The sequence below is a fragment of the Propithecus coquereli genome, unplaced genomic scaffold (assembly GCF_000956105.1).
Source record: "Propithecus coquereli isolate 6110/MARCELLA unplaced genomic scaffold, Pcoq_1.0 Scaffold230, whole genome shotgun sequence".
NCBI classification, from domain to species: domain Eukaryota; kingdom Metazoa; phylum Chordata; class Mammalia; order Primates; family Indriidae; genus Propithecus; species Propithecus coquereli.
This window is the reverse complement of record NW_012147842.1, coordinates 670,311-682,327: the sequence shown is the minus strand read 5'-3', so window position 1 is coordinate 682,327 and position 12,017 is coordinate 670,311. Positions and strand designations below refer to the sequence as shown.

At 35.1% G+C, this 12,017-nt stretch overlaps 1 protein-coding gene across 1 annotated transcript in view; it reads right to left on the bottom strand.

Annotated features, from left to right (window-relative positions):
* Positions 1-11,064, bottom strand: part of GNRHR (gonadotropin-releasing hormone receptor) — a 17,754-nt gene extending 6,690 nt beyond the window's left edge. Inside the window, exons 1-2 of the mRNA XM_012645336.1 lie at positions 10,530-11,064; positions 1,561-1,780 (exon numbers count right to left, since the gene is read on the bottom strand). Coding sequence (XP_012500790.1) covers positions 1,561-1,780; positions 10,530-11,051 — 742 coding nt within the window. The 5' untranslated portion in view covers positions 11,052-11,064. The remainder of the gene's footprint in view (positions 1-1,560; positions 1,781-10,529) is intronic.
* Between the last annotated feature and the right edge of the window lie 953 nt (positions 11,065-12,017).

Sequence of the window (12,017 nt, the reverse complement as noted above, 5' to 3'; positions counted from 1 at the left end):
ATTCAGAAATAGTCATTTGGCAACTTCTTATTCATTGATCACCAAAGAGTGGAAATATAGAGGAAAATCTTTTACATGTACCATGTTTTAATTATAAAATTAACTTTTGAGCAGAAATGTTAAAATAAGTAATTTGCTGATTAAAGATTAGTCATGAATTTTTGGTTAGACAAAACTAATTACCATTTACTATGTGCCTTGCCATGGGCCTTGCTCTTTTCACATGCTGTTTCATTTAATCTTCAATATTTGTAAACCTTAGTGACATGTAAGTAATAAAGCAGTCAATCAGAGTGAGCACATTTAAAAAAAAGCATCTTGGCTCAGCTCAGTGGCTGAATATGAAAAAAATATAAAGACACCCACCACATGCTATGTTTCTCATTCTTTTGAAATATCATCACGCTTGATTGTTAGTTTACTGTTTACTCTCTGAATTTTCTGCTAGACTATAGGCTCCCTGACAACAGGAGAGCTACTTGGCTTATCTTATTCACCATGGTATCCCCAACCTGGCAGTTTCCAGCAATATTGAGTATTCAGTACACATTAGTTGAATACATACAAAATTAAATAAATAAATGTGTTAATAATATTTAACCAGTACTCATTGCCTCTGCTTTTTGTTTTTCTGCTTCTGCACTGCTCATATTTTTTTCAGATTAACCCCGATTTGAAATTCATCTTCTTATTCTCTCTGTGCCCTTCTTAGATATCCCTTATAAAACAGAGTTTCTCTGGGATAAAATTTGGAAGGCAAATTGCTTTTGCAGTATATATTTTTTGGAAATATCAAATACCATTTTGTGTTGGCATGTGGAAACTGCCCAGATACCTATTACACAGCGTCACCATGATTGTGAGAATGTCCACTGAGAGTGTTCACACCTTAATAATTAAAATGATATCCCTGTTATATTATACCAGATATAACTTATGTTACTGACAACATGTCTTTTGGATGTTGCCAACATAACCATGCGTACTTTATAAGTTTGTAAATTTTAGTTTTGGTGAATGCATCAGATTACTGAAGCAAAAAAAGGTACAACCACGTGTGAAGTTTTGGATGAAATAATTACATATTCCACAATATTTCACATGCAAACACACATAAAAATGTGCATAATTTATATTGTATAGATATAGGAGATTTGAATATGAAACAAAACAGCTTAACATTAACAAGTTTATTGGCTAGCACTTAACAGTTTTACTTGGCTATATTCTCAATATCACCTGTTTGGTATATTGTTGTTTGGCCCAGCAGGAACAATTTGCCAGTGCTTATCTTGGGTTTTAATGGAGTAATTGTCCTTTCTGTCTTAGTTTTGTGATGCAAATGTAGAACATTAGGAGATGCTAATTACCTCATCTGTAAATTGAGGATGATGAAAGTATAATAAAAGTATTACCTCATAGGGTGATTGTGCATATCAAATAAGCTAATATATATAAACTTTTTAGTACAGTATCTGGCAGATAGTAACTGCCACTCTGTTGTGAGTACTACTGTCTAAAAACTGCCCACAATTACCACTAAATCTAAGGAATACATACTGTGGGGGTCCTGATGAAGGACTCGTGTCAGGGTGAAGATGATTTTTGCATTGCAGATCAGCATGATGAGAAGAGGGATGATGAAGAGGAAGCTGAAGGTGAAAAAGTTATAAAAGGCTTGATGCCACCATTGTGGAAAACTGCAGTGTGTTACACATTGAGAGAAAACTTCTGTCTGTCCAGTGCTGTCTGCTAGATGGATCATCCTAAAGATGTATAACTGTGTGAGAAAACAAGAAGTTTATGTTACTTTTTCCCAAACACTATTTGAAAATTTTCTCTCTGGTATTTGGCCAGCCTCCTAACATATTGTTGCCTAAAGCAATTTCCAAGTTCCTTGCTATTTGGCATTTCTATGAAAAATTATTATATAAGTGGATATTTACTTAAAATATGTCTGGTGCACATTGACAACCATGTGAATAAAAAAAAAAATGGGTGTGAATTGGGCTGTAAGATTTTGAACTTTTTGGAAATTATTTCAACCTGGCAGAACAGTCATCACCCAAGAATTTAAACCTTTATATTTTCAATTTCTGGTACAATTATGCTGAGCAAACTTTTTGTAAGTGGTTTTGTTCATAGTTATATCTTCAGTATCTAATACTGTGATTGGCATTTAGAACGTATCCCCAAAAATACATGTTTATATTTTACTGTAGAGACAGAAAAACCCATTAAAATGACATTGTCTTAAAAACGTAGTGAAAAGACATCAACAGACAGTTCACCAACAAGATATAAAACTGGCCCTTACATATGAAAAGATCTTCAGCTTGGCTTGTGATAGGAGAAATGTCAACTAAATTTACACTGAAATACCATTTTCACTGTCAAGATTGGCAACAATTAAAAAGTACAGCCATGCTCTCTGTTGGCAAGATTGTAGAGAAACCAGTTCTCATACATTGCTAGTGAGAATGCAAATTGGTACACACATTATGGAAGGGAATAGCATAGCATAACTCCACATGCATTTACCTTTGACCCAGTAATTCCCCATCCAGGAATTTACCCTGAAGATACACTCACCCCTGCCCATGATATAAAAATACATATGTGCAAGGTTATTCACTGATGCATCATTTGTGATTTAAAAATATCGAAAATTATCTAAATACCAATTCACAGAGCAGTAGCTGAATACACTATGGTAGACCACTCAATAGAGTGCTATAGTGCTGTAAACAACAGTAAAGAAAATCTTATATTTTAAGCAAATGAGAGGTTGTATTCATTTTTTAAGTTTTTGGTTGAGTTTAGAGATTTTATTTTTAATCGTAAATATAAGAAACAGAATTATTTTTTATACTTTACAAATATGGCAAGAAACACTTTATAGCATTTTTTTTCTAAAAGGCCTACTCCACTCCCACTCCTGTCACTTCAAAAAGGAAAGAAACCCTGGACATGTTAAAAAAATTAAAAAGTCGATTTTCAGTTTCAGGTCTTTTTTCATTTTCAAGGGGAAAAGAGAAATTTTAAATTAATCCACTAGGGAGCATCTAATAATCTTATTATCAATCTTAAAGTCAAACCCAAACAAGTACATTGAACTAATTTTATCTTATAATTCAGACAAAGTTTTTTCCACATTACAAAGTGAGTCTTTCAGTTTTCCATAATTCTTTGCAACCTGATCTTATTTAAAGTTCAGTCTTGAATTAGAGCCAACAGATGTTGTGAGTAGAAGTCTTTGGAAGGATTACTTCACCCCGAACCTGAGAATCTTACATTTCTTTAAAGTCTTAGCTACTTCCCTCCACATTTCCCCAGTTGGACTTGGAACCAAATGACAAGAGTTTGACTTTCTGCTCTGCACTGGGCCACATTTCAATGTAATGTTTCATGGTTTTAAGCTACAACGATGAAACTTTCAATTAGCAGTGACTTTGAAACATAGTACTATAATTTGAGTTAACGGTTATCATCTTTATTTAACGAACGCTTATTTTTTAAGCAACTCTTTGGTAAAAATAATTATACCAGGTGTTCTGTGTCATAAAAAATGAACCACATATATTTTTCTATCAGATAACTTAATATTTGGTAGTGGAGATATAAAATGTTTGTGATACCTGTAATATAAGGTAGATCGATAAAATTTTAAAAGAGAGATATAGTAAAGTGTATACAAATTCCGCATCTCACTTGCCCATAAATTAATTAGCTTTAGTCTTGGTTAAGTTTATTCTGTGCCCCAAGGCCATGTTCATTTGAATGATTAATATAGAGATCCACTTTACTTTCAGTGATTCCTTTGTCCTTGGATTATATTTCTTTAATTTCTGTGTTCGCTTATCTTATCCCTAGCCCCAGTTCTTATCAGCGTCTGCTTTATTTTGCCATAAACAAGAACATTCTGTTTTCCTTCTTCACAGTCAATTGTAGATGTAATTCCTTCTTAGAATAATGTCTTTAACCCTCACCTTACCCCTCACTAATTACACCATTACCTAATCTTTTCCAAAGGTAATTATCTTCAGATGGTATGCTTCAGTGTCCTCATCTATAAATGAAGATAATCTTAGTATGTAACTGTAAGGGCTGTTATGACAATTAAATGAGTTATTACATGCAAAACACCTGGAATGGTGCCTGGCACACAGCACTGTATAAATCTTAACCATTATCATTATAAAATATTGAGGATATGTACAACTTCTATGTGTATCCATATATATTCATTTATGTATTTATAAATGCATACCAAATATTTTTTTCCTGATGTCTTTTAACCTTCTATTCCCACCTAAAGTTTTTCCTTCTTTTTCCTTCCCCAGCCTCCTACAGGAAAAAAGGAAATAGACGATACTGCATTGCATAGCATGGTAGAGCATAGTAGTTAAAAGCTCTGACTATGGAGTTAACTAGGTATACTGATATTTCCACTTATCAGACAATAATGTTGGGCATGTTATAGAATATTGTAGAATTAGTTTTTTCATGTGTAAAATAAGAATAATAATTGCAGATAATGTATAGAGTTGTTGGGAACAGTACATGAAATGTTGCATGTAAAAAAGCATGTATCACAATTTCTGGCACATATTTATGTCCTCAACTATTATTTATTATCATCATTATTGTCGTTATTTTTGCTACTAGCACAGTGCTAGTACGTTGTAGCACAATATTTGGCATATTGTACATATGCGATAGGTATTTATTGAACTTAACCTGCTTGTCAAGTTCAGTAGTGTGTTCCATACCAGTAAATGCTCTACGTGTCAAGGCAGCACTCCACACATCTTCAGGCCACACATCTTTACACCAAAGACTAAGAAGTGGCTCACGTTTCTTGCCTGCAGGCCTGGATTAACTACAGGATTAACTACAGAATTAACTATAGAATTTAAAAGTTGTCAATATGTAATGCTGCCTATTAACACAGATAAGCTTGTTTCGTTATATTTTTGTTCGTTTCTTCTGTTAGTTTGTTATTTTTTTGGTCTTAGTTGCTTTTCCTTTGAAGGTCTGCGATTTTTTTTTAGCTACGTTGACAGCTTATTTCGTCGTTGTTTTGTCCTCGGTTTATTGTTTTTGCCTAGCGTTAGGTTGTCTTCACCGTGCGCTGGGTTCCGCGCTTTTTTTGTCTTTGCCTCTTTCTTTGGCTCGTCCCTTTTTTTCTTTTTTTTTTCTTTCTTTCCTTTCCTTTCTTCCTTCTTTCCTCCTTTTCTTTTTTCTTTTCTTCCTTTCTGTCTTCTTTGTTTCTTTCTTTTCTTTTTTTCTTTTTTTTTTTCTTTCCTTCTTTTGGGGGTTTTTGTTGTCAGGCTTTAATTATTATGGTCTTGCGTGTGTGGATTTGATTTTGTTTTTTATGGTTTGTGATCAGGGAGTGCTTTTGTCAAGTTTGCTTATTTGTCATTTTTCATGCTTTTATTTTGCATTCTTTGTGATCATTCACTTTTGTCTACTTATTTCTTTTTGCTGTTTTTTCCTGCTCTCTCTGATTTTTATATTTGTCTTTGTGTATTTTTTCTTTTTTTGGTTGTATCATTTTTTTACGTAGGTTGGGAGGGAGAGAGGGAAGGAGGGGAAGAATGAATGAGGTGTTAGCTAGATGTTTCGAGTTAGGGTGTGAAGTCTTAGGGTGTTAGTGGATGATTTTGTATGTTGTATAGTTTATTCTTTGCGGTTAGTCTGTTGGGTGGTTTGTTCGGAGTCACCTCGCTGTTGGTTTATGTTTGTTTTATTTGCATCTGTGTTTGTTTTATTCTTGTACTGTTATTAGATTTCTCTTTTTTCTTTGGGTTTTTCTTTTTTTGCTTAGAGATCTGATGGTTTTTAATGATCGTTGTCTGGGAGTTCGTGAATTTCTGAGTAGGTGGTTTTTTTCAGTAACTTTTCATTTTCTCAGCTTATCTGTGTTAATATGCAGCATTACATATTGACAACTTTTAAATTCTATAGTTAATTCTGTAGTTAATCCTGTAGTTAATCCAGGCCTGCAGGCAAGAAACGTGAGCCACTTCTTAGTCTTTGGTGTAAAGATGTGTGGCCTGAAGATGTGTGGAGTGCTGCCTTGACACGTAGAGCATTTACTGGTATGGAACACACTATTGAACTTGACAAGCAGGTTAAGTTCAATAAATACCTATCGCATATGTACAATATGCCAAATATTGTGCTACAAAGTGGAGGACCAGTCTCCCCTTCACCCTATTTTAACCAGAGCAGCTTCACTTATATCTGTTTCATTTATTGGGGCTGCACGTAGGATTTTTTTTTTTTAAATGCTATTACTAACAAAAAATTTTAAAGTTTCTATGCTATGCTATGGAGAAACTTCCAAAATACACAAACCATCATAGAACTTAGCTTCCAAGGTTCATAATCAGGAAGGTAGAAAATCAGGAAGGTGGCCAATTTGAAATTTGATCATTTTGAGCTCTAGCAAAATATCGTCAATTCCCAGGTTCGCAGGCCTGAGTTGTGACAACTAGTTTGTTAGTTTTTTTTTTCAATTGAAGTATGAATTACCCAAGTGATAAAAAATCAATATGTACATCAAAGGATGAAGATTAAATTTGCCCTTTTAATGTAAATTAGCTATGGCAAGATGCACCACTGTCAATGTGCTTATGCATAGAGCATGGTGAAGCATGAGACACACTCACTGTGTGTCACAGTCTAGAGATCAAAAGGTTCATCTCTTGTCTACCTCATCAAATATACATAACATTGGTTGCAGGGTTGAAACTTCTTTTATTCAGAGAGAGAGCAGAGAGCTATAATAAAAGAAAAACTGGACCTTAATAAAAAGACATGAGTTAAAAAGGCCAAGTGATATTGGAAGTGCCAACTAATCCTTTTATTATTTATTTATTTATTATTTTAGAGACAGAGTATCACTCTGTCACCTAGCCTGGAGTGCAGTGATACAATCGATCATATTTCACTGTAGCTTCAAACTCCTGGCTTCAAGGGATCCTCCTGCCTCAGCTTCCTAAGTAGGTAGGACTACAACACTATGCTTGGCTAATTTTTTTATTTTTTTGTAGAGATAGGGTATTGCTATGTTGCCTTGGCTGGTCTCCAACTCCTGGCCCCAAGGGATCCTGCCACCTTGGCCTCCCAAAGTGCTGGGATTCCAGGCATGAGCCACGAGCCACAGGCCCCAGCCCCCGATCATTTTAAATCAGTGTTTTTTAAACTGCAGGATGTGGCCAGCAGTGAGTTGTAATCAACATTAAAAAATGAAATGGAACAGAATAGAATATTTATTTCAGTTATATTTGTAAGAGAAAGAGACAGAAACAGACAAGGTCTTGATGTAGCATGAGTTTACTTTGGGTTATTGCCCAAAAAGTTTGAATGCCATTGCTTTCAAAGGTTTAGACCTTAGTTCTTCTATATATAAAATGGGAATAATAACTCATTTCCTGTTTACCTCGTAGAGTTAATGTAGGTATCAAATAGAATTACTTATGTGAGGTTTCTCAGGAAACTTCAGAAAGTGCTTTATAAATTTAAAGTGTTGCTGAAAATAAGGATGAGTCATTTGTTCTACAAAATAAAATAGTGCCATCATTTTCTGTGGCTCATATTCACATAAGTCTCTTTAGTAGAAGTAATGTATTTGAGGTCAGACCATTACATGAAGTTCCTGAACAATTCAAAGTTAATTTCATATTTTCTTTTTGCTATATTAAGTTACGTAAGTATTGGCATTATATTTCTATTATTGCTGTGATATACTTAGATGAAAATAATTACATTCATAAATCAATATTTTATTTATAGCTTCTGGGAGAGTTAAGGGGAATGAAATCGTGGATTTGCCCTTCAGTTATTGTCACAAATAGACTTATTTTTACTTCTGTTTGGACTTTAATCTCTATCAGTATCTCAAATTACCAACGACTTTCCAGATAGCTGTACTTTTATTGCCAACAGTTATGTCCTAAAGCAAATGTTTATACCTCTTCTTATAGCCTGCCTCCCCTTTTCCTTCAAACAAACAAAACAAATGGGCAAACATTCCTCTTCTTAACCTACCTGGCTATTTCAACCGTCTATTTTACCGGCTATTTTATTATTCAACCTCCTTGGCCAAAAATATTGGAGATTTATTTTCATCTACTCTATTATTAATTCCCTTAATCCAATTTGTTGCCAAACTTTGTTTTTTGTTTGAAATGTTTCTTTCATTGTCAATGCTCTCCCATACCACCCCAGCCCTCAACTTAATCCCCTCATTGCCAGATGATACGAAAAGATTGTCTCACTTCACTCTATTTGAAAAAATTCTTTGTTTCACTCTACTCCACTCTATACATAAAGTTTCTTGAAATATTTTTACTGAAAAAGATCCATTTACTTCTTGCACAGGACTCGCAAAGGCTCTAAGGCTCTCGCGTTAACTTCAGGAATTTTCATGGCTATCAGGGTCTTCTGTGATACAAATCTATTATGCTGCTCATTCATTCATTCATTTATTCAGACATTTTTAATTTCTATTTTTGCTAGATATCTTATTAGGTACTGTGATAAATATGGAACACAAAAGGTTCTCTTGAACATGATAGAGTCTCCACCATTTAGAAGCGTATATCCTAATGGCAAAGACAGACACACACATATAATCACAATGTTTTATGACAAATAAATAGTTTACTGTGGAGTTAAAGGAAGGGGGTGACCACGAAATCTAATTTCTCACTATTCCCAACTCTCAGTCTTTCACTTCCACCAAATTAGTCTTCCATGAACGTCAGTCACACTTTTAACCATTATTGAAAAATATATGTGATGCTTCATTTATTTTTTCCATTCAAATACATTCAACCTTAAAAACTCAGCTTATTCTACTTTACCCTAAAACCTTCCTTCACTATTTCAACCCAAACAACTGTCTTCTTATCCTTGTAATAGGTTTAAAAAAATTTAGCATCTAGTTGTATTCGTTTTATAGAAGTTTTGTCTTCACAATGAATTTCATTTTCTTTGAGGTCTATTTCTTTGTTTCGTCAGCACCAGGCTCAGTGTGAGGAATCTAACTTGTGTTTATCTTCTCTAAGAAAACAAATGAAAGTACTTATACTTTCAAGAAACAAAATGAAAAATTTCAAGAGCATAAGCCTTAGCTAAATAATCTCATTTTAAATGATGTATTTGTTAAACCTACTCTTGTATATTCAGTCACTGGGAGAGAAATTATAATACATTTTTCTCCAGGGAAATCAAAACCTTTTAGTTTTTCCCATTCCTCCTGCCATAAAACACACTAATAAAATTTATCTAATATCCAAAAAAATGAGTTAAGTGAAGAATTGTTGGGAAATTTTAGTCACCCAGCTTTCTAGTATATTGCACTATACAGTGAGTTCTGCTTGGCAGTAATTTGTTTTTAAACCATCTGGCCAATTTAGAATGTCTAGATAAATTTCCATTTGTAAAATCTGGAAAGATATCTGCCTTCTGTGGGAGAGGGCGATATCATATCAATAGTCACATGACTTTCCCAATAACCTATCTCCAGCAAAATTCAAGCTAACTTCAAGGAAATATTCAGATTTCCAAATGTCCAAGATTGCCCACTTTTTTTCTTTATTCAATCCCACACAGCTGCAAATGGCAGAACAACATACTAATCAAGAATAATTCTCCGTAAGCTGCAGTGACAGAATTCTTAAAGTTTCCACTCAAGAAATCACCAATAAGATGCTATAGGGCTGGGCATGGTGGCTCACGCCTGTAATCCTAGCTCTCTGGGAGGCCGAGGCAGGAGGAGTGTTTGAAGTCAGGAGTTTGAGACCAGCCTGAGCAAGAGCAAGACCCCGTCTGTACTAAAAATAGAAAGAGATTAGATGGACAACTAAAAATATATAGAAAAAATTAGCTGGGCATGGTGGCGCATGCCTGTAGTCCCAGCTACTCGGGAGGCTGAGGCAGGAAGATTGCTTGAGCACAGGAGTCCAGGAGTTTGAGGTTACTGTGAGCTAGGTTGATGCCACGTCACTCTAGCCCAGGCAACAGAGTGAGACTCTGTCTCAAAAAAAAAAAAGAAATGTTACAAATATTTTCTGCCTATGCAAATTTCATAGTTCTTAAAAATTCTTTCAACTAACCATCAAATCCATCTCAACCAGAGCAAAAGGAAAAATAGATGGAAAAATAGGATGAGGATAAGGTCGATTTTGAGAATAGCTATCTTTCGGGGGAGTATTTACTACCCACCAGAAATTATGTTAGCCACTTTAATATATTGTTCATTTAATCATCACAAAAGCGGCAGGAAGAAGGCATTACCCCCCGTTTTTATCAATGAGGGAACCGAAACCCAGAGAGGTTAAGAAATTTGCCCAAGGTAACAGAGCAGAGCCAGGATTGAACTCCACTTTTGAATTTTCAGAGCCTAGGCTCTTAAAGCTCATATAGTACTTCTTTTGATAAGACCTTTACTCAAGTTTAGATAGGGAATCTGTGATCACCATATCGTAACAAGTTTATGAATGACGGCCTACCTGTGGTCCAGCAAAGACACTGCTGAGGAGCCAGGCCAGGCCAATCATGGACTGTCCGAGCTTGCTGTTGCTTTTCACAGCTAGGGGCCTCGTGATGGCCAGGGAGCGGTCCAGGCTGATCACCACCATCATGAAGGCTGGGGCGTACATGGAGAAAAGCTTCAGGTAACTGAGGACTTTGCAGAGGAACTCTCCAGCGTACCACTGGACTGTAATGTTCCACATTCCGTCTAGCGGCATGACGATCAGAGTCTCCAACAGGTTGGCTAAGGTGAGATGTTTTAAAAGCACCTTCATTCTCGAGAGCTTTTGCCCTTTCTCTTTCTTCTGAGTCCACTTCTGAAGTTTCAACAGGAAAGAAGCATTAAAGGTTGTGGAGAGTAGAAAAAGGAAGAAAGTAACCATAACTCGGATCTTTCCAGACAAGGTCAGAGTGGGGAGGTTGCCCTCCATCAGCGGGATGCTGTTGTTGATTGCAGAGCAATGATTTTGATTCTGTTCGGGAGAGGCATTATTTGCCATATTTCCCCAAAGATGGAGCTTTCAGACTTGTGTTTCTGGCACTTCTGATGTTTTGTTGTAATCGAACCCAAAGTCCCGTTTTATTTCTGCCTTCTTTAGATGGAAACGTCATAGGTTTAAATTTATGTCGGGTTTTGTCCCTGGGATACTTAATGTGAAAGATCAAGGTGAACTTGTTGTGTGTGTTTGTAATCCAACAGAGTGCTAAAACAGAGCAAGCCAACCACCTTCTGAGGGCCACTTGTAACTGTAGCCACCTTAGCAGATGGCCTGGTTTTCACAACATTCTTCCTAAGTGAAGGACACTGGAAGTCTAATTTTAAATGAAAAAGTCACTCATGATATGATTCAAATAACTTTAATGAAGAGATTTAAAAAAACTGTTTAGTGTTAGTGTTCTGTCCAACAGATAGATGCAAAATGAAAATGAAGAAAAATACTAGAAATACCTCAACTTAATTCAATTAAAATCTTGTGTTTTAAGAAATTAATACATTTCTCAAAAACATTTCTTTGTTTTCTTTTTCAAACATACTGCTGAGCATTCAAGCACTATCTTAATTTAAAACCATCCTACAACAAATTCATAGCTTAACTATCAGAATCAATTTGATCTAATATGTGTTCAGCTGTGTTCAAATTTATCAATCAATCTTAATGGTCAGATTATCTATGCTTAAGTTAGAGAAAAAAATGATTAATCTTTCTTTCATTATTGCCTTGATTTTATAATTGTTTAAATAATGTACTTGCTATTATTAAACATTATTGTCTAACTAGATATTGGAGGGAATACTGTATAAATGCAGGAATTGCATTTATATATGTGTGTACGTATATAACGTGGATATTTATGTTCCTTTATGTGTTATCTGATCATTGCACATTGGAAACACTTGGAAACTTTTTCTGTGTTGCTGCTTTAACTGTCATGATGAGTGCCTGATGATGTTATTTACCAATACT